This window comes from Hippopotamus amphibius, chromosome 6 (assembly GCF_030028045.1).
Source record: "Hippopotamus amphibius kiboko isolate mHipAmp2 chromosome 6, mHipAmp2.hap2, whole genome shotgun sequence".
Lineage (NCBI taxonomy): Eukaryota > Metazoa > Chordata > Mammalia > Artiodactyla > Hippopotamidae > Hippopotamus > Hippopotamus amphibius.
In genome coordinates this window covers 104,241,601-104,265,146 of record NC_080191.1, presented here as the reverse complement: position 1 = coordinate 104,265,146, position 23,546 = coordinate 104,241,601, and the positions used below count along the sequence as shown (strand labels likewise).

The 23,546-nt window shown below is 41.1% G+C and overlaps 1 protein-coding gene across 16 annotated transcripts in view; it reads left to right on the top strand.

Annotated features, from left to right (window-relative positions):
• The window catches only part of TBC1D5 (TBC1 domain family member 5), a 556,466-nt gene that overhangs the window by 412,507 nt on the left and 120,413 nt on the right, over window positions 1-23,546 (top strand). For all 16 annotated transcript variants that reach the window (XM_057739461.1, XM_057739464.1, XM_057739462.1 and 13 more), the window contains one exon: window positions 18,683-18,789. In XM_057739461.1, the coding sequence (XP_057595444.1) occupies window positions 18,683-18,789 (107 nt within the window). The remainder of the gene's footprint in view (window positions 1-18,682; window positions 18,790-23,546) is intronic.

Genomic DNA, 23,546 nt, shown 5'->3' with positions numbered 1-23,546 from the left:
ACTATTGAAATGTATTCTAATTTTCTGTAGCCTTAGACAATTAAATATTTACTCTTCTTTTAACTTTGGTGCATCACAACTAGGTTTTTAATTTAATCACCCTGTTTCCTATGCTAAAATCTACATTTAAAAATTAATTTCATAAAATTTGCAGTTTTGGGCAGCTGAAGCCTTTGTACGTTTTTAATCCCTGCTCTGATGACCTTATAAAACACATAGGCACAAGTGACAAAATGCAGGGGTAATGAAGTTGTTCATTTCAGTATGAAGTCCAGGTTATTTTAATTTGCTTGTTTAAATCCATAACAATGGATGAGATTTCCTAAAAACAGGATGGCTATTTATTAAGTATTTAAGGGGCACTGCCCCTGTCCTCAGGAAGTTTACCAACTAGTAGGAAAGACTTGGCATCGTTAATTTCAAACTGACGTATCTGGTACTGTGGTCATACTGTGGTCGAGGTATGGATGGGGAGCCTGAAACTTTACAGGAGAAGCACCAAGCTCCCCTCTGGGCAGGCTGTGTGACTAGAGAAGATGCTGCACAGGTTGGCGAGCGAAACAAGGGATTTGCATTCCAGGCAGAAGGAACAGCCTGAACGGAGGACAAAGGCTAGGAAGTAAGAGACAGCTCAATGGCGGGTCATGTATGTGTGTTTCTACAAGCTGTCTGGTCTCCTGAGAAGGCAAAGGGGGGGTGACTAGCGGGTTGTGAGGCTGAAGGAGTCAATGGGAATGGGATCGTGATGAGAACCCTTATCCTGGAGGTGACAGGAAGCTACTGCAAGGTTCAGAGCAGCAGTGTGGGCAGTGTTAGATCACCCTGGCAGCAGTGTGCAAACAGACTTGAAGCAGACAACACTGGAGCAAGGAAATCAGATAAAAGGTTATGACCGTAGGCCAAGGGAAGAATAAAGAAATCTTCAGAACTGAAGTCAGCATGTCTTGGTGATTAAATCGAGTGGGTGAGGGAGGAGAGGAAGTCTACAATGAGCCCCGGCTTGGGGAGCTGAGTGACTGGACAATCTGTATGACGTGGATAGGAAGGAGGATTAGCAGGTTTTCAGAATGGATGTGATTGAGCATGGGTCATGCTGAATTTGAGATGTCTGTAAGAAATCAGTACCTGAAGACTGAAAAGTAAAGCCCACTGTCAGTATCAAGGCTACAGATTTGTTTTTGCAAATGGTGAATAAGTATGTGTCCGTCAAAACTGCAGCAGTGGATGTGACCTCCCAAGAGTAGAGGGACCATATATCCCAGTTTGTATGGAACAGTCTCAGTTTACACTTGCTAATGAAGAGTAATAATTACTAATACTGCCTTCCTTCGCTCTCACAGGCATCCCTTAAAGATCATAAGAACTGTAGAGTCAGTCCACCTAAGGTGGGTGCTTACAGAAAGAGGAGGTGCAAAGGTGTTTACTCTGAGTGTTCAAGAGGCACCAGAGAAGGAAGAGCTTGTGTTGTAATTTCACAAAACTGTTATAGGAGTGAGGGAGGTAATGGGTCAGGGGTGCTGAGGTGCAGTGAGGCAAGGCTGGAAAAGTCCACCTGTGGAGGGACAGCCGTTGGAGACCTTTGCCCAAGTAGATTCAGTGGACTGGGGGAGCAGAAGCGGGGTTATGGTGGGTTGAAGAGTAACTGGACAGCTCAGAGCTACAATCGTCTTTTCTACAGTTTTTGTTGTTTTATGTACACATTACATTTTCAACCAAAAAGCAACTGAATAAAAAAGTGAGAATGCAGAGGGAGCACGTGCGGCGTAATCTGTAAAGGAAGTCAGCTGGGCGGGGAGGAAGGAAGACGTGGCTAGAGGCCAGTGTGGGCACGAGGCGCTGCTGGCGCGTGTCCTCCTCACACCAGTCAGCTCCTCCTCCAAGGATCGGCACTAATTTCCCGTCCTGCTGCATGGATGGGATTTATGAAAAGATGAATTATCTTGTTTATTTGAAGTTGTTACTGTTTATTATTTGTTCTTCACACCCACTCCTCCACCCCCCAATGAAAGACAGGATTTTGTCTGTCTTGGTTTGCCTACTGTATCCCAGCATCTAGAACAGGGCCCAGTGCACGGTTATCCTCCTAACATATATTTTTTTGAGTGAAATAATTGAAGAAACAAGGGCCTAGGCTAGGCAGTGGTGCAAGGTCAGGAGTCCTGCGGAAGGAGGCGGCAGGCAGGTTTCAGTAGTAGACCAGTTTCTAGGACAAGGTGGACAGTGGCGGCATTCGGTGCCTGATAAAGGATGAAGCCAGGCTGTCTGCTGTGAACAGGGCAGGGCAGGGCAGGGCAGGGCTGGGGGCTTGCGGGGAGTGACTGGGAAGCGTGGGGGAGTCGGCAGCCCCAGAGCTAGTCCAGGCCCACGAGCTGCCCAAGAGCCTGCGGAGGCATGTGGGCAGTGGCACCCCGCCATGCTCACAGGGCAAGACCCTAAGGGGCAGATCACGATCCAGGCTTCAGGTTAGGCCCACGTCCAGCTGACGGGAGGCAGGAGGTGGGGTGTGTCGAGTACATTTTAAGAGAGTGGTTTAGGTTGTGTAGGGAGGGAAGCATGACCAGGGAAAGACTACTAGGAAATCAGAGTATCAAGGGATCACAGGCAGTGTACGTGAGCTAAAAGCATCAGAGGTTATGGTCAAACGGGAACGTGGAGCAGTTCTGGGTGTGACCAGGGTGGTCAAAGTCAGTAAAGAGGGAAGGAAGTCACTAAGGAGGTGAAGGGATTGAGAGGGAGCTGGCCTTTCTGTTTGGTCCTCCAGGAACACTTTATCAAGAATCATGAGAGGAAAAATGTAGTGAGCCCGGCAAGGAGGCATCCGATAAATGCAGAAAAGAGTGACCAAGAAACAGCTTTTATTCAGTCCGTCATTCATTCAAAGCATCAACCATTCTACCAGTATTTATTGAGTGCCTACTGTTTGCCGGCCATCCTGGTGCCTCTATGACAGTAATGAAGGGGCAGGATGGAAGCATAGATACATGGCATGATCTTCAGAGGAAGAGGGGTTTTATGGAATGAGAGGAATCAGTGGTTTGGAGACGGAATCAGGGAGCGAGGTCCCCTTGCAGGGGCAGCAGTGGTCAGGAGGGCAGGGCGCAAAGGGGAAAGGTGTTGTTCCTCAGAGAGGAGGATTGGGAGGGAGAAGAGTAGCAGGAAGAAGACAGAACAACATCAGGCAGAACACATGGGAGGGCAGTACTGATTAGCTGAGCCTGCATCTTAGGCCGGGTCAAGAAGAAGAGGAAGTTGGGTAATTTACCACCCTGAGCACTCCAAATGGAACGTTGGTGTCGAGTTTTTATTCCATCTCCGCAGACCCTGACTCGCAGTGCCCTGCCTGAGGCACCCAGAGTGCTGATGTTCCGTTACACCCAGTCGTTTTCAAGCTCATTCGCGCAAAAGTTGTGACTGAACACCACTGTACAAGGCTATGGGCGTTACACGTGCTCTCTTGGAGCTGTAGGTGATGTATTTGTAGCTCAAGGAATGTTGCTCTTGGGGAAACTAAAGACCCTTTCTTCAGTGGTGGCACTCCTTACATGGGGCCCCTGCCTCCTAGGGGTTCAGAGTGCCTGTGACCATCTTGATGTACATAATACCAAGTAGGTGTGTGTTTCCCTAAATCAAGGGTGTCTAGCCTTCATCATCTTCTCAAAGGAATATGTCACCCAAAAAACAGTTCAGATTTACTGCATCTAGTCCAAAATCCTGATTTTACAGGCTCAGGTAATGAGGCCTATTATGGATTGAATTGTATATTCAATTCAAAAAGGGATGTTGAAGTCCTGACCCCTAGTACTTCAGAGTATGACCTTAGTTGGAGCTAGATTGTTGCAGATCTAGATGTAATTAGTTAAGATGAGGTCCTACTGGAGTGGTGGGCCTCTGATGCAATATGACTGGTGTCCTTGTAAGAAAATGAAAATTTGGACACAGCCATGCACAGAGAGAAGACTGAAGATACGCAGGGAGAATAATGCCAGATGAAGGCAAGGCAGAGATTGAGGTGATGTGTCTGCAAGCCAAGGCATGGCGAGGATTTCCAGCTGTCACTAGACGCCGCGAGAAAGGCATGGATGAGATTGCCCCTCGGAGCCCTCAGAAGCAGCGAACCCTGCCAACACTAGAAGCTGGGAGAGGCAGGAAGGATGCTTCCCTGCAGGTGTGAGAGGGACCGTGACCCTGCCAAAACCCTGATTTCAGACTTTCTGACTCAAGAACTGTTAGACGGTACATTTCTGTTGTTTTTTCTACAGTCCAGTTTTTGGCACTTTGTCACAGCAGCTCTAGCAAACTAGTACAGTGCCCTTGGCAGTTAAGTAATTGAAAATACTAACACTCAGTCTGTGGGGTTAGATCCCAGGGTCCTTGCTTAGTTCTTCTCCCGCCTATTTCACCATCAGCATCTCATATTCAATTTTTAACAGAAGTATTCGTATGTTTCTTTATTCACCTTGAACGAAGCTTTCATTCTCTTTGAAAGCAATTCAGTCAGACAAGTATAATGTCCAACCACTTAATAAATTTCTTAGAACAGCATGTTCTTTATGAGGCCTTAGAGATGGAGCCCAGCCTCCGTGTTGAGAGGTTAGGAAACCAGCTCCAGGCCGCAGGGCTGGTGTCAGGCGGACTGGTCCTCACATCACCTTTTCCATCCCTCAAACCCTGCCTTGATTTTATTAAAAGTAAAATTTCACATTGGAAGAAAAAGCAATACCGACATTACCCAAAGAGATTTTAAAATTTAACCTTTGAAGTGATGGTCAAATGGCTGCCCTTCAAACAAAACTTTTGCTTTTCCAAAGATACAGAGGAGAATTGTTATAGATAGATTATTACCAAACATTTTATCAAACTGGCAACACTTTCTTGTGTGTTGCAGGAAGTACTTTGTGGCTTCTTGGCTGGATTGTAGGGGTTAAGATTACATGCAGAAATAACAGTTAGGAGATAAGGAAATGTACTCATGAACCATTACTCCTGCAGTAGTTTAAAATAGCCCTGCTCTTCTCACACTTTTTTTTTACCGACTTCCTTCATACTGTAAGTCACTTATGTGGTCCCTTCCTTCCCCTGGCCTCACCTACCTAAATCTTGCTCCTGTTTTCACACCTTGGGCAAAGTAGCTTTTCCCCCAACGTTCCCTGATTAGTCTAGCCCTCACTGACCTCTCACTTTTACAGTCCTATAAGGTTTTAATCAGTGCCACTCAATGTAGCACCTAATTACACTCTGTCTTATGTTGTTCCTTCCTGTGTGTGCGAGTCCTATCTTCTCAAATAGATTGTTAGCTCCTCAGGACCGGGGCCGATGTTATAGCTCTTCCCTACCCCTCAAAGCATCTGAAGCTCTTCCCTACCCCTCAAAGCATCTGAAGCTCTTCCCATGCTCAGTTAGTATTGGGGGTGATCTCAGACAGAAGGGCACTTTAGACACCGGGGCCAGGGGGGCATGGATTCGTGTGCCGTCATTGCTGAGAGGACAAGTGCCAGAAGCTGTTTTCGACGTGACTTTTTTAAAGAAAGCATTATGTACTGTTAAATTAAGTATCTCAGTTTTTCTCATCTTATCTTTATTTAAACTTATTTAAAATTTTATTTTGTTTTTTACTGCTATTAAAGAAAAACAATTTCTCTAATTTACAAAATAACATACCTTTTATTTGTCTTGTAAATTGTATTAATAGCTAAAACACTATAATCAGATCCACTTAACAGTAGATTTTCTTCACCAGAAAGTATCTCACAAATGTTTATTGTCTCTTTTAATTGACTTTCTGTCTGAACACTTTGTAAATGGAAAAGTTTCCTCTTGGCACTTCTGTCCACTTCCTGCCGTGTTTTTTCAGCCAGCATCGACGTGGTGCTGTAATTTTCCTAGGTTTTCTGTAGGGGTCTCTTCAGTCATTTCTTGGCCTGGACTGATGTGGCAGTTATGTCCTCATCATGGTTTCAAACACTGCTCCTTTTCATTTCATTTTAGATCTCCCCTTACTCCTCGGCCACTATCTGTCTGTCTGCCAGTTTTTCCATCTGTCCTACCCCTGAGTTTCTATTTCTCTATTTTCTCGTTAAGAGCATATTTAACATTACACTGATGTCAAAATGCAGTTTATTTCAACTACAAGTTGAATGTGTTTGTCTTTTCTGGAAAAGCTTGACCCAACCTCAGGGACACAGTGATATGCCATGGAGTTTGCATCAAAGCACAAACTGGGGGTCTTAGTCTCGAAGGAGTGTTTCAGCAGTTCCTGACTGCCAGCTCTCCCCTCTCAGACATTAAATATTGTCGGTTATCTTTATGACCATCTCAGGTGCAGATGTTAATGTACTCTCTGGGTCACACATGTACCACTTGCGTTACTTTATGTTTTTAGGCTGATATACCAGAGTAGCATGTTGTCTTTTTTTTTTCCTTTTGATGTTTAGATCTTTTAAAAATAAAAGATTTTATTTTTTAGAGAATTTTCAGGCTCACAGCAGAACTGAATGGAAAGTACAGAGCTTCCCACATGCCCCCAGCCCCATCCCTCACCACAGCAGTCCATTCGTTACAATCCATGAACCTGCACTGACACAGCATCATCACCCAAGTCCGTGGTTTACTTTACAGTTCGCTGCTGGTGTCAGACATGCCTTGGGCTTGGCCAAATGTCTGATGATATGTATCCACCATTATAGTCTCATACAGAGTAATTTCCCAGCTGTAAAAATCCTCTGTGCTCCACCAGTTCACCCCTCCCTCCCCTCTAACCTGCGACTACCACTGATCTTCTTATCGTCTCCATAGCTTCACCTTTTCCAGAATGAAATATAGTTAAATCACACAGTATGTAGCCTTTTCAGATTAGCTTCTTTCACTTAGTAATGAGTCATCTAAGTTTTCTACATGTCATTCATGGTTTGATAGGGCATTTCTTTTGAGCACAGAATAATATTCCATGGTCTGGATGTACCACAGTTTATTTATCTACTCACCTACTGAAGGACATCTTGGTTGCTTCTGAGTTTTGTTGGCTATGAATAAGGCCACTATAAATATCAGTGCACAGGTCTTTGTGTGCAGAACCTAAGTTTTCATTTCATTTGGGTAAATACCAAGGAACACGACCGCTGAATCATATGGTAAATGTCAGGAACCCAGCTGAGCTGGGTGGGAAAGAGAGCCGAGCTTCTAGGTATCAGGGTAGCCAGTTGAAGCAACAAGTCAAAAATGAAGGAGTTAAGCCTTCAGTCACTTACTGTGGTGGTATAATAAGCGGGCGTCAAAAAATGGAGAAAACGCCAAACCCTCTTCCATTTTACCTGTGGTCGAGGGCCAAGTGGTCAGCAGAGACATGGGGTCTTCTCGCTGCTGAGGGAGCCCTGAACAAAAGAGGCTGGCAGTTTTATGGACCCGGAGGTGGTGGGGTTGTCGGAGGGCAGGAGGTGAGGTGGAAAGACGAGGAGTGGAAAAGTACTGGGTCCTAAGTGACGTGAAGGAAAACGTCTTCACGATTTCCTCTTCCTGCCCCCCCCCCCCCCCCCCGAAGAAGGCCACTGCCCAAGGCCTCAGATAAAGGGATCTGAGAATGAAGGCACCAGGGCTTGGAATATAAATAGGTGAAGATTGTGCCCGGGTGAGTTGGCCTGAGATCTTGACTGCAGCTCCTTTCAGAGAGTGTGGGGAGGCAGTTCTCCCCTGTGAGGCCTGTCAGGGAAAACCTTTGGTATTAGGTTTCTTCAGGGAAAAAGAACCAATAGAATAGAGAGAGAGAGAAGAGGAGATTCCTAATAGGAATCAGCTCACACAGTTCAGTTGGCTGTCTGCAAGCTGGGAACCAGGAAAGCCAGTGGCATAATTCAGTCCAAGTCCGAAGGCCTGAGAACTGGGGGGCAGATGGTGTGAGTCCCAGAATTCAAAGGCCTGAGAACTAGGAACTCCAGTATCCGAGGGCAGGAGAAAATGGACATCCTATCCCCAGGAGAGAGAGAATTCACCCTTCTTGGGCTTTTTGTTCCATTTGGGCTCCCAGCAGGTTGGGTGATAGCTGCTCATTGGCGAGGGTGGGTCCCTTCACTCAGTCTACTCAATCCATGCTCATCTCTTCCAGTCACACACTCACAGACACACCCAGAAATCATGTTTTACTGGCTATCTGTGCATCCTTTAGGCTGGATAAGTTGAAAACTTAAAACTAACTATCCTGCCTTTCTAATTGCCTATGTCGGGCCGAAAAGTGCACACAACCGCCTTCCAGAATGGCTGTACCACTTTGCATTCCCACCAGAATTGCATGAAAATTCTTGTTGCTCCACATAGACACCAGCATTGGTAGTGTCAGTGTTTTGGATTTTGCCCATTCTACTGTGTAAAAAATTTTTTTTAAGATTTTTTAATGTGGACCATTTTTAAAGTCTTTATTGAATTTGATACAGTATTGCCTCTGTTTTTTATGTTTTGGGTTTTGGCTCCTGAGGCATGTGGTATCTTAGCTCCCTGACCAGGGGTGGAACCCACAGCCCATGCATTGGAAGGCGAAGTCTTAACCACTGGACCACCAGGGAAATCCCCCACATTGTCTTTTTAATGTCTATTTTTTACCTCAAAATAATTTTAATTTATACAACTCTAGGAATAGAGATATGAAAGGAGAATTATTTTGCTACTGAAATTCTATTCCATATTCAAAATTAATAGTTAATACCCCATTCTGACCTTCTATAAAGGGGAAGAAGTGGTCTTAGCTCCTGGTATCATAATCTTACCCTTCCATATACTTACTCCCATTCCACATTTTTCTGTTGCCTTAGAAAGCAATATGACAGATGGATTCAGGAACTCTAGGACACCTTTTATGGGTAAAAGCCAGCAAAATTACATGCATCACTGGAATCTTACCCAGGAATACTCAAGCTTCCATGTCCATGTCTTGCTGCCAAAGGAGAATGTAAATAGTCCTGCAGGGTGCAGGGCGACGGCACCATTCTCTCTGATGCATAGGGAAAGGAGGTCGTGATCTTTGCTTCCTGACTGCTTATTTTCCCATTTCACCACCCAGTTACCTCCCCACCTAGATTCTTCTTTCCCTTCAGTTCACCTGCCCAGATGCTGAGTAGAAATGTCATTAAAGTGGTAAGGATATCAGATATGAGATGTTATATTAAGTGCCTGCATTTACCTCCATTGCTCCTGAACCCCACTGAAATAGCATAAACCCATAGGACACAGAGAGTTAGGAAGGAGATTACGGCAATTTTGGAAGCAGGAAAACAGATGAGTGAGTGATAACTGACTTATCAGATCCAAGAAAGCTAAATGCAAAATTGATAATGGAGAAAGCCAAGAAATAACCCATAAAATTCCTAAAAGTGTAGAAATTGGTAGTGCTAGGTACTTCTGGAAATTGGTAGGGGGAGGAAAGAATTGAGACTAAAAAATGAGAACAGATTGAAAGTCTGTTTAAGAACCAGTTACACCCAGATCCCCAACCTTTACCTTCAGGATTTATCCTCTGCGGATGGTAAAGTGGAGGGTCTCTGAACCAGGGACTCAGGGAATTTCAGTGACTATTGAACCGCCAATCTTCTTTCACGGGACATTGAAGCTAGATTGTCTTCCTCCAGGAAGAGTTTGGGAGAAACTTCTCTGTGGGAATCTAGTCAGCACAAGAGAAAAGGCTCAGGGATGGCCCAGGAGTGACCTCTGTCAGCCACCAGCCTTCACAAGCCCACCCACCTATGTGCACACAGCTGTCTTCAAGATACCTTTGTATTGCCCCACTCCTACACATGAGCAGGTAGCCCCACACCACCACACGTTTGAGGAGAGCATCAACACAAAAGCAGAGATCTAAGCAAGCAACCAGGAAAAAAGCAACTTGGAGGCCACAGAGACTGTGCAGGGAGGAGAAAACTTATCAGAGAGGTAGGAAATACATAATTCAAAGGAAAAAGTGTAATTGAAAATTAAAATATCATGAAAATAGGTGATTGGAATATAAAATTGAAAAACTATCCCAGAAAGAAGTGCATGAAATAGTGAAAAGATAAGAAAGAAAATTAGAGGACCAGGCCAGGAGATCCAACATCTAGTTATCATGATTTCTTAAAAAAAAAAAAAAAGAAGAAGAAGATAGAAAAGGAAGGAGGGAGGAAGGTAGGAATCACAAACACAAAAAATGGGAGGGAAAAAAGTCATCAAAGAAACAGAGAAATTTCTAGTTCAACAAAAGAACGTGAATTTCTAAGGTGAAAAGGTCTGTTATATATAAAAACAGATGCAAACCAAGATACTCATCATCAATTTGCAGAACAATGTGGGGGAAGAGAAAAGAAAACAGATCACTGAAAGGATTAGGGATTGGAGTTGGTTCCAGGCTTTTCAGCTGGAAGCCAGGAAACTTGGGAACAGTGCTCCCAACATTCTGAGGGGAAAGTATTTCCAACCTAGAATTCTGTACCTAACCAGACAATTAATGTCAAAATAAAATCTTTCTAACAGACTAGGTTTCAAAAAATTATTGTCCTAAAAAAAATTAATTAAAAAAAATTAATGTCCTGAGCATAAAGCTTTTGGAGGGATGTGCTCCACCAAAATGAGGGAGTAAAGCAAGAAAGAGGCAGCTAGGTACTCTAGGAAATAGATACAACACCTGCAAGAGCGAAAGGACATCCCCAGGGTTAGGGAGCAGGCCAGAGGCCTCATGAGCAATTTCCTCAAAAAAAAAAAAAAAGGAAAGGAAAGAAATTGACAAAACATCAAAATTTTTTTAAAGTTTTAAGAGGAGATTTATATGACTAGGGGAGCATTTAAGATTAATGTTAAATATACACATGACTAAGCAAATGAAAAAGTAGGCAGTTATAAACTACAGGAAAGAGAAGAGGCTATACAAGAAAGGAAGAGTAGTCATGATATACTCTGTTGTTCCACTGTGATAACATTTGCCTGGTTATAAAAATGAAAACTCAAGAAATCGTTCTAACCAAAATTTTAATACAACTTCATGGGGGAGAGACAAAGAGTGCTGTAGAGGTGGGTGGAGGGTTGACTTTCAGAGCTGGGATGTGGTTGTAAATGGCAAGTTGCAGCCACGTTGTATGTGCTTACTGACTTGTTTTTTAAATTTTAGAGATGGTAGTTGTTCTTAGTCCATCTCGTTACCGTGAGAAGGTGTATCTAAATATAAAATTGAATAATTTGACTAGTGTTTCACTTCAGGATTTTCCAATTATAAGTATAGTTAACTTTGACATGCATAAGTTACTGGTCCCCATTGCTTTAAACTTTGTCAAAACAATTTTGCCTCTGGTTATCTTTACTGGTCTCATTACTTTTTGGTTTGTTACTACTGGAGAAAGTATGTAAACCAACTCCCTTAGGCCATTCCAGAACGGTTGTAGGCCATTTCATGGTAGAGGCAGCGAAGTCAGCTATGCTTCAGTTGGAGGGACTGCTATTTATTTAGTAAGAGTCAAGCAAGCTGGGGAAACACACGACCCACATCGGTGCCATTCTTATGGAAGCCTTGCAGCTGAAGTGAACACTGTGTATAAATGAGAGGAATGAAAGGGTTAGTGAAGTTAAGCAGCTTGCCTAAATTTATACACGTGATAAATGACTAGCCAGCATTCTGATCTAGATCTGATCTAGCCCATCTGATTACAAAATCCATAGGTTTTCCTAGATACCACTCACCTTGTCCTAACCTCGCCTAAATAAGCTCTTCAGAGTGTGGCTTCAGGACTTTGTTTCTAAAGCATATACATCTTTGTATGCATGTACCAGAGATTTAGAGAAGACTTAACACCTATCCTTCAGAAACTATTCCAAAAAACTGCAGAGGAAAGAACACTTCCAAACTCATTGTATGAGGCCACTGTCACCCTGATACCAAAAGCTGACAAAGATACCCCAAAAAAAGGAAAATTATAGGCCAATATCACTGATGAACATGGACACAGAAATCCCCAACAAAATACTAGCAAACCAAATCCAACAGTACATTAAAAGGATCACACACTATGATCAGGAGGGATTTATCCCAGGGATGGAAGGATTCTTCAATATCTGCAAATCAATCAGTGTGATGCACCACATTTTTAAAGAACTTTTATTGAGATATAATTGACGTATAATAAACTGCATATATTTAAAGTGTACAATTTGATATTTTTTCTTATTAGTAATGTATATATGGCAATTCCAATCTCCCAATTCATCCCAAGCCCCCAATGCATCCCCCACCCCCCACCCCCTGTTTTCCCCCCTTGGTGTCCATATGTTTGTTCTCTATGTCTGTGTCTCTGTTTCTGCCTTGCAAACCAGTTGATCAGTACCATTTTTCTAGATTCCACATATATGCATTAATAGACGATATTTGTTTTTCTCTTTCTGACTTACTTCACTCTGTATGACAGTCTTTAGGTCCGTCCATGTCTCTACAAATGTCCCAATTTCATTACTTTTTATGGCTGAGTAATATTCCATTGTATATACGTACCACATCTTCTTTATCCATTCATCTGCTGATGGCCATTTAGGTTGCTTCCATGACCTGGCTATTGTAAATAGTGCTGCAGTGAACATCGGGGTGCAGGTGTCTTTTTGAATTATGGTGTTCTCTGGATATATGCCCAGCAGTGGGATTGCTGGGTCATATGGTAACTCTGTTTTTAGTTTTTTAAGGAATCTCCATACTGTTCTCCACAACAGCTGTATCAATTTATATTCCCACCAACAGTGCAAGAGGGTTCCCTTTTATGTACATCCTCTCCAGCATTTATTGTTTGTAGATTTTCTGATGATGCCCATTCTAACCAGTGTGAGGTGATTCCTCATAGTTTTGATTTTCATTTCTTGAAAATTAGTGATGTTGAGCAGCTTTTCATATGCCTCTTGGCCATCTGTATGTGTTCTTTGGAGAAATGCCTATTTAGGTCTTCTGCCCATTTTTTGACTGGGTTGTTTGTTTTTTTGATATTGAGCTTCATGAACTGTTTCTATATTTTGGAGATTAATCCTTTGTCTGTTGATTTGTTTGCAAATATTTTCCCCTGTTTGGAGGGTTGTCTTTTCATCTTGTTTACAGTTTCCTTTGCTGTGCAGAAGCTTTGAAGTTTCATTAGGTCCCACTTGTTTATTTTTGTTTTTATTTCCATTTTTCTAGAAGGTGGGTCCAAATAGATCTTGCTGTGATTTATGTCAAAGAGTGTTCTTCCTGTGCTTTCCTCTAAGGGTTTTAATAGTGCCTGGCCTTACATTTAGGTCTTTAATCCATTTTGAGTTTATTTTTGTGTATGGTGCTAGAGAGTGTTCTAATTTCATTCTTTTACATGTAGCTGTCCAGTTTTCCCAGCACCACTTATTGAAGAGGCTGTCTTTTCTCTATTATATATCCTTGGCTCCTTTGTCATAGATTAGTTGACCATAGTTTATCTCTGGGCTTTCTCTCCCATTCCATTGGTCTGTATTTCTGGTTTTGTGCCAGTACCACACTGTCTTGATTACTGTAGCCTTGTAGTATAGTCTGAAGTCAGGGAGTCTTGATTCCTCCAGCTCCATTTTTTTCCCTCAAGATTGCTTTGGGTATTTGGGATCTTTTGTGTTTCCATACAAATTTTAGGATTTTTTGTTCTAGTTTTGTAAAAAACACCATTGGTAATTTGATAGGGATTGCATTGAATCTGTAGATTGCTTTGGGTAGTATAGTCATTTTCACAATGTTGATTCTTCCAGTCCAAGAACACAAACCAACATCTGTTTGTGTCATCTTTGATTTCTTGCATCAGTGTCTTATAGTTTTCTGAGTACAGGTCTTTTACCTTCTTAGTTAAGTTTACTCCTAGGTATTTTATTCTTTTTGTTGCAGTGGTGAATGGGATTGATTCCTTAATTTCTCTTTTTGATCTTTCATTGTCAGTGTATAGGAATGCAGGAGATTTCTGTGTGTTAATTTTGTATCCTGCAACTTTACCAAATTCATTGAATAGCTCAAATAGTTTTCTGGTGGCATCTTTAGGATTTTCTATGTATAGTGTCATGTCATCTGTGAACTGACAATTTTACTTCTTTTCCAATTTGGATTCCTTTTATTTCTTTTTCTTCTCTGCTTGCTGTGGCAAGGACTTCCAAAACTATGTTGAATAGTAGTGGTGAGAGTGGACATCCTTGTCTTGTTCCTGATCTTAGAGGGAATGCTTTCAGTTTTTCACCATTGAGAATGATATTTGCTGTGGGTTTGCCATATTATGGCAAACCTTTATTATGGCCTTTATTATGTTGAGGTAGGTTCCCTCTATGCCCACCTTCTGGAGAGTTTTTATCATAAATGGGTGTTGAATTTTGCCAAAAGCTTTTTCTGCATCTATTGAGATGATCATATGCTTTTTATTCTTCAGTTTGTTAATATGATGTATCACATTGATTGATTTGTGTATATTGAAGAATCCTTGTACTCTTGGGATAAACCCCACTTGATCATGGTGTATGATCCTTTTAATGTGTTGTCGGATTCTGTTTGCTAGTATTTTGTTGAGGATTTTTGCATCTACGTTCATCAGTGATATTGGTCTGTAATTTTCTTTTTTTATAATATCTTTGTCTGGTTTTGGTATCAGGGTGATAGTGGCCTCGCAGAATGAGTTTGGGGGTGTTCCTGCCTCTGCAATTTTTTGGAAGAGTTTAGGAAGGATGGGTGTTAGCTCTTCTCTGAATGTTTGATAGTATTCACCTGGGAAACCATCTGGTCCTGGACTTTTGTTTGTTGCAAGATTTTTATTTTATTTAATTAATTAGTTACTTTATTTTTACTTATTGGCTGTGTTGGGTCTTCATTGCTGCCTGCGGGCTTTCTGGAGTTGCGGAGAGCGGGGGCTACTCTTCATTTCATTGCACAGACTTCTCATTGCGGTGGCTTCTCTTGCTGCAGAGCATGGGTTCTAGGCACATGGGCTTCAGTAGTTGCGGGGTGTGGGCTCAAACCCCATATCCCCTGCATTGGCAGGCAGATTCTTAACCAATGTGCCACCAGGGAGGCCCTGTTGGAAGATTTTTAATCACAGTTTCAATTTCATTACTTTGTGATTGGTCTGTTCATATTTTCTATTTCTTTAGTCTTGGAAGGTTATACCTTTCTAAGAATTTTTCCATTTCTTCCAGGTTGTCCATTTTATTGGCATATAGTTGTTTGTAGTAGTTTCTTGTGATGCTTTTTATTTCTGCAGTGATACACCACATTAACAAATTGAAGAATAAAAACCATGTGATCATCTCAATAAAGCATATACATCCTTGATTTCAAATATAGGTAGATAGCAAAACTTAGTCTACTTTTTGTCTTTCACTTTTTTCCCTCGTATCACTGCTCTGCTCTGATAGAATAAACGCTGGAGAAGGAACTGTTATGGATGGGTTTTTCAAGTTCCAGAAAAATTTGCTGTAAAGGTCAAAACTAAATTCTTATCAGACTCCTACTATTTTTTCTTTAAAATAGCTTGTATTATTCTCTTTTGCGTATGCTAAACTACACACATTTATTCAAAAGGGACTTTATACCTGGCATATGTAATTGCAAATGAGAAGTGCTCTGGAAGTTTTTATAAATAAACTAGAATGGCATTATCTGAAGGCAGGGGGCAATAGGGAGGTGAAACCTTACCTCTACCCAGTTAGGTTTTCCTTGGAGATTCTTTAACAAAAAGATTAACAAGAGATAAAAAAGCAAGTTGATTAACGGATACTTCACGCACATACAGGAGATACCCAGGGGAAAATGAGAGACCCTCAGAAAGAGGGCTTTAGATTTCAGGATTAAATACCACCTTAATAGAGGAAGGGGAGGGAGATGTAGGCCTCTTAGGGGAGAGTAAATATATTTTAGGAAAGATGAATGGGCCCTGAAAAGAATAGGTGGAAGGTATCTTTGTGACAAAGTTTGTCTGGAGGGATTTATGACAGTTGAGTTCCTTTTGGAGCATTTATCTTTAGGGGAGCTAAAGATAAGGGGAGTTTAGAGAAAGCCTCTCCCTGCATTTCCTGATTTCAAGTGCCTGCAACTCAAAATAGTCAGTATACCAGAGTGGCGTATTTGGTGGTGGTGCGTCCTCAACCCCTACAGCCATACTTCAGGGTGGCATGTTCTGCTGCCCTTCAGAGCTCAGACTTGTTCGCCATCACATCCGTATGATTTGATGCCTGGCACGGGATTTAATAGATGCTCAGCAAACCTCCATTACGTTCAATGACTTGATGGGTGGGTGGGTGGATGGATAGATGGGAGAAAGAACGTTAGCTCCTGCATTTGTTATGCAAGTAGAATATTAACGTTATTTAGTTTCCCTTACTTTGTAAAATTTATTTTATTTGCATCTGTAAAATGTATTTTACAGCTTTCTATAGTTTTAAGAGTTTTTTCAAGTTGTAATAGCATAGGATTGTCACTCTGGTCCCTCCAAATAAGTGCCTACCTATGTCACGGGGCTTTACAAACTGGATTATGCTGATCTTCCAAGCTACTTAAAACTATTACACATGAGTACTAATATTAATTGACTTTTCTGTTTGCAGTGATTATTGGCATGCATTATGTCATTTGATTTTCAAAACAATGGCCTTTCAAAACAAAGCACTGACCCTGCTGCTAGACTTCTGAATTTCAAATCTTGGCCCACCACCAAATCACCATGTGATCTGGTCAAATGATTTAACCTCTTCAAGGATCAGTTTTCCCGTCTGTAAAACAGGGATAATAATAATTGTACCCTTATGATAAGATTGTCATAGAAATTAAATGAGATATGCAGGTAACGTTCTTGGTATAGGACCTGGTCTCAGAAAGCCTTCAACAATTTATCATCTTACAGGTAGTAGTGGTAGCAACTGCTTGTTGTTATACATCTGCCCTTCTGTAGTTTCATTTTCTTCAGGGTGAGGACTGTGTTTTGTTCGTCTCTGCCTCCCCTCCTAACTCTGGGACTGTCATGGATTAGCTACTCAACAAATGATTATTGGAATGACATAGGCAGATACATTTTTTTAAAATCAGAAAGTTGTTTTCCATATGACTAAACTTAAGCTCAGAGAGGTTACTCCCAACAGGTTTTGAGCAGCTGCTATAAATCAGTCACTTAGATTATGTCATTGAGTCTCCAGGTAACTTTATGAAATGTTTTCAAATGACGTCCCAGAATGAAAGCCTACATGTTTGAATCCCAAGCCCAGAACCATTTCCACTAAACTCTCCTACCTGTCTTACAAAATATACAAGAATTCTTCCTGGGTCAGTTACTAATATATAATCATTATAGCATTTGGGAAAATAACTTTATGAGTTATAAAATGAATTAATTATCTAAGTTTTATTTATGTGTTAGATCACAAAGTAAACTGGCCATGAAAATGTTACACTATTCTCAGTATCCTGGGTTTCTGAATTCTAGAGTGAAAAAGACAACAGGTAACTGAATATGAATATGATAAAATGAACAAATAAGAAGAGTCTGAACATATATAGAAGGGGTAGGATAAATGAGTACTTTGCAAATGAAAGCAGATGTATGAAATTACAAGCTGTCAGATCAGCAATGGAAATGAAGGTGATAAAGTGGTTCCTTACGTGGACCATGATTACTCATTTTGCCCAGTCCTGTCTCCTTTCTCCATCATGTTCATGGGGGGAGGGGGGAAGTTAGGGCAAGAAGTGATGTTTCCAACAGAAGAAGGAGAAAAACATCTAAGAATCAAGGGTATTTCTGACCACAAAAAAAAATTGTTTCTTTCGTGGTTTATGTGGTTCTAGTGAATCACAGTTGTTTTCCTATGGAATATTTTTCAACTAACCGTTCTAATTAATGAAAAGGATTCAGTCGCAACCACAGGAAGTTGTAACTGTAGAGTTTGTTCACAAACGTGCTGTCGAGGCCGTCAGCCTGGCTTACAAAATGCGCGTCGCTAATGGGCGCAACTGTGACAGCAGTGGCAGATGGATTGCCAAGAAATGAAGTAGTTTTCATAGACCTGCCCGAAAAGATGTGTTTAATAATTGTGGCCATAATTAGATTGATTTGGGGAAAAAAATTAAATGACGGTCTAAGGAACACAGGCTTATCTATGAAGATTTTGACACTTTTCCTCCAAGAAATGCTGCATAGATATCCTCCCTAAATTTCTTGTTACCTTTAGGAAAACAAGCAATTGGAAGAAATTCTATTCTTTTTAATTTTGAACTATGTAATATTTACATATACAAAAAATAAATGTAACATATGTAAGTTGTGAAGCATAATAATCAGGGTGCATCATATTTTATGAGAATTTTAAGCAGGTTCTTTCCCATTTATAAGATTTTTGTTGCTAATTTCCAAGCAGCAAAACTAGAGACATTTAAATACAGCCACATAAATGGCAATAAATGTGCATGCTTCTGAGAGCTTATTTATATTGCAAACGCACACACATATCTGTATCTGAGGCTCTTCCTTCCAACACCACCGTGAGGATGAGTGCTGGGATATTCGTACAGTGTGCTGCTTCAAAGGCCATTTGGTAACGATCCCTTCTCCCCATTTCCTTTTATCCAAATCAGTCGAGGTATTGCTTTGCTTTCTTTGAATCTAAGTTGTTGTTCTGTTTCTCTTAGTAATGCAGATAACTGAAATATTATTGCTTCTCAATTATTTTTTTCCCTGCTTTTATTTAGTGATCTCTAGTAACTACCAGACCTGCCTTGGCCTTCTGATGCATTACCCACGCATCGGGGATGTTCACTCACTGATCCTGAAGGCTCTCTTCCTTCGTGATCCAAAGGTAAGCTTTCCATGTGGGATGTGCACAGTTTTAAGTGGGGTGAAAAATTGGTTTCTCTACATGACTCCAAGAATTCCTAATGTAGAATTTTCCTGATGGCAGATGAAGTGCGTAGTGAAAGAACTTGCCTTGAGTTGCAGGCCAAAACTCACATACGTGATGGGCTAGCAACTCAGTGGGCAAATTAAAGGCACTGCCCTGAGAAACGGGAGCACACATCTCTTATCACTCAGGAGGCGCTTCTGCCCACCAGCTTCCTCGTAACTCAAGGAAATAGTCGAGCACCTGCTTCTCCTCATAACCACATTTCATGATCGTCGGTTTCCTGCACTGACCCAGGTAGAGCCTCGAGGACCACGTGAAGACCAAGACATTAGAGCTCTAAAAAGGACCATGTATTATTTTGCAGGTGAAGAGTAACCAAATAAGATACAGATTTAAAGAGACTTTAATGCTGATTTCTCTATTTGAACTTAAAGCAAGTCACCAAAATTTTTCTGTACACTCCAGAGAAAAAGTGTGCTCTTTTACAACTAATGTTATATTTCTTGAAAATAAGAACATTTAATGATCTAAAAAAAATCTGTGAATCCTTGATGCTTTTGAGCCAAACAAAAATATTGGATGAAGTATAAGAGAGAAAGCTTCAAACATGAGGACGAGGATGCCAGGCGCTGGGTGGTAATCCCAGCCTTTGGCTCTTTGGCAGAGCTCCCAGCAGGCGTGTTGGCAGTGGTCGAGCTGTCTTTGAGTCAGTCTGTCTGGATTCCACTGCCAGAGCTCTGTCTGATCAACGTGGACCTCCAAGTTCAATGTACATTTTGATTCTAAAGTATTTTTGTCCTTTTGTTGGCTATTAACTTCAACATTTGAGCATATCTTATATTTATTCTTTGCTTAATTTAAAGTTATTGTTTTCCTTGTGCCTATGTCCATTTTCTGCAGAAATACACTATTTTATGTCATTTCTCCTACACAAAACTTCATTAAGTATCAGAAATGTAATCCATCATTTCTCTGATACATAAGGTAGCATTTTTTTCTGGTAAGGCTTAGGAGTCAGACTATGAAACACCTAAAGTCCCATATTTATTTTTTGTATGTGTATGTAGACTGTATGAGTATATATTTTTAGTATGAAATGGTCAGGATTATGGCCTATCTATGAGAGGAGTAGAGAATGAAGTGGCTGGTCAGTGAGTATCTGAGATTTGATATGCGAACTTCAGGTCTGCTCAGCATTGGGGATTATTAGAGTCATGCAGAGTGGGAAAAATTGCTAAAAAATAACTATTTGAATTATCTACCTATGTGGTTTGTGTGCTTTAATTGAAAGAGAAATGAATGTATTATCTAAACCTATCCATCTTGGTAAGTTTTTTCCTAGCTAAATGCAGTTGATCTTCCTATAAACCATTCACTCTTATAGTTGCAGAATTCTGTATACTAAATTCATCAATATTGTTAGTGGAATCTGTGATTTTAATAGAGTACTTTTGATCTCAGTAAGGTAGGATATCTAATATAGAGTATAATAAAGCCAGTTCTACAAACATTAAGAAAAGTTTTCTCTAAGGTTTAAGAGTAAAAAAACAATAGCATAAGTATCTAAAAAATAGTATTCCCAGGCTTCCCTGGTGGTGCAGTGGTTACGAATCCACCTGCCAATGGAAGAAACATGGGTTTGAGCCCTGGTCTGAGAAGATCCCACATGCCGCGGAGTGACTAAGCCCGTGCGCCACTACTGAGCCTGTGCTCTAGAGCCTATGAGCTACAACCACTGAGCCCATGTGCCGCAACTACTGAAGCCCGTGCGCCTAGAGCCTGTGCTCCCCAACAAGAGAAGCCACCACAATAAGAAGCCCGCGCACTGCAACGAAGAGTAGCCCCTGCTCTCTGCAACTACAGAAAGCCCACGCAAAGCAATGAAGACCCAACACAGCCAACAAATAAAAATAAATAAAGAAATGAAATTAAAAAAAAAAATAGTATTCCCTACTTTTACGTTCAGGGTCTTACCAAGTAAAAACAATCAAGATAATTGTCCAAAAGTTAGGACCTTAAACTTGTATTTCTGAGAAATTGGGCAGAAGAAGGGAGTCATGTTTAAAAAGCTCTTAAGAACAAGTTCATAGCATGATGATACCTGTAAGGGGGTTTCAGGTGGCCAACCCAGCAAGATGGTAGTTTTCGTTAAGTGTATGTACATGTCAGACGATAACTAACATCGTTTGGCGTGTGTGTTAATCGGAGGTCTGTCGCAGTGTGGTGTCCTGGGTCTTGCTAGGAGCCTGAGCTAGGAATCGGGACACTGGGTGGAGTCTTGACTCTCCCACCAAACATCCTTGTGATGTGGGGAAATTCACGCTTGTTGCATCTTGGTCTTCTCTTTTGTGGTTGAATTAAATTGCCTCTAATAACCTATCCACGTAGAGCAGCCTTTGACCATAAAGAACTGACTTCTAATGCTACAAAGGCACAAATGAAAAGAGAAAAAAAGAAAAAGGGAAGTTTATATATCTCATAAAACTCCACAAGTGGATAGAGCTTTCGGTGTAGTTCCTGTCGATTATAAAGTCAGAGAAGAGGCTGTGTACACTGAGGGGGAATAAAGAGAGGGCAAGGCGATGCTAGTACCCCACCCACAGCCTCTGGAAATCCAAACCTCAGAGTGCTTTGTTTTCTATTTATTAGCAACAATGAAACACTTAGAGTAAGTATGTAAACACAGGTCTCTGTGAAGTGAACTAGCAGAAAGTGGAGATTTGAGGCATAAAAGTTTACTTTCCTGTTTCCCAGCTTCATGTGGCAGTTCTGCTGAGTGCTGCTGACAGACCCAATAAAATAAAAATAAACAAGGAGCTCTGAGCCTCCCTACGTTCATTGTCAGCCTTCAGAGAAGCACTCTGTCCTGTGGCTGTCCCTAAATCCCAGTAGAGACTGCTCAGTTGAGAGTAGACTCTGCAGTAGAGCTTGGCACACTGAGCTTTTACTTGTTTTCTATCAGATGTAGGCTTACTGTGAAAAGATTTCTCAAACAGACAGAAATAATGGGCCGCTAAACTGTAATCCTAGGATTATACTCCTCACATCTCCAGGTGCTTTGATATGCTTCATTTGGTCCTCACTACAAGCTCCGAGACAGGCAGAATGGGTTATCTTTTTCAGTGCAGAGAGGTTAAGGCCATGTGGCTTCCCAAGGTCAAGATGCCTGTAAGCTTCCAAGCTAGCTAGAATGGTTCCAGGATGTTTGTTTCTACTCATCCCCTCCTGAGAGTCCCAGCCTCTGTTCTGCCTTCTCCAGGGCACCATTCCCAGGCTCAGATGTGTTTTCCCTTTGAGCCCCCACAGCACCTTGTAGTTTAGTGCTTTGCTTGTATCTTTTATCCATTACCCCTCCTCCTGATCCTGCTCATTTGTTAGCTTTTTAGCTTTGTGTCCTGCAGGGGTTGATATTAAGAAAACAGTGGTTAAATTGAATTCTGACTCAAACACTGAGCCTCTTGTAATACTGACTCTAGTCCAGGTGGATCTCACTCACCTCACATATTTCTGGAACCCATATCCACATTCCACAGAAACCATAGCCAATGGTATATTTGCCAGCTGCCATTTTTATCAATGGCGCAGTGACCCTACAACTTGAACTTAAAGGGCATCTAGTTCCTTAATTTGCTATGGGCAGAATTATTTGAAAACCTGTTACCATCTTCAAATATTATGGAACAAAGAACACACAACAAAGAATCTAGTTAATACACTTCACTCAGACTACGAACATCTCAGAACTGCAGAGAACAGAGAGAGTCTAGTCCAGCTCCTCCTCCTGTCTGTGAACAAGCTGAGGGTCCGGATGGAGCTGAGAGGCTTACTCAGGGCCACACAGCTTGTTGGTGGCTGAGCTAGCAGTTGAACCCAGGTCTTCCAGTATTTCCACACGAGACCTGTAGCTTCATTAGTTTTAAAAATAGTGGAATCCTAGTTACAAATATTTCTCATACAAATTCTTCTGTTTGTAGTAGGTATTTATTTGCCTCTCTAATAAATGAAACTGCCATGTATATAAGGGATCCAAAAACCACTTAAAATGTTTTTAAATATATGCTGGATATCGGATGTCTGTAGCATTCTCTACTCTGTTCACCTTATGATATGATTTCATTACTTAGCTCTTCAGACCACAATTCTGATTCTCATTTTCCTGCCTTTTATTGTATTAGAATCACTGAGCAGATTTCCAAAAACAATCCACTAAATGAAGTAGAGGGATGGAAGGAGGACAGTCTGAAAAATATGAAGTGATTAAAAAACATTGTTCTAACTAGTTGTTCAAATTCCAAAAAAAATTTTAAAACCCAATTAGAAACAAAAGTCATAGAAAATGTGAACATATTGTGTTCCTTAAATAACCAGATGTTCTCTCCTTCCTGAAGGCAGTAAGGGCTAGGAATAAAAGGTTTAAAACTATTGTTTTAAGTTAACTGTGAATTTTGCAAATCTGTTTTTACCCTTCAGCAAATAAAATTCTAATACAGAAACATAAGCAAAGTAATTTTCATGTTTCGGTCCTCTCTTCTTTGTGTTGTATGTTGAAGTGTTAACCTTATCACAAAGACTTATTACAAATGAAATACAGTACATGGATTAACACTGTAGATTATTCAGTAAGAATTTGACAGCTACCATTTGTTTTAAAGACTAGAATATTGTCAAAAAATTATTCCTGGTAAGTTTGCAAGCATCCCTTTTAGCAGTGA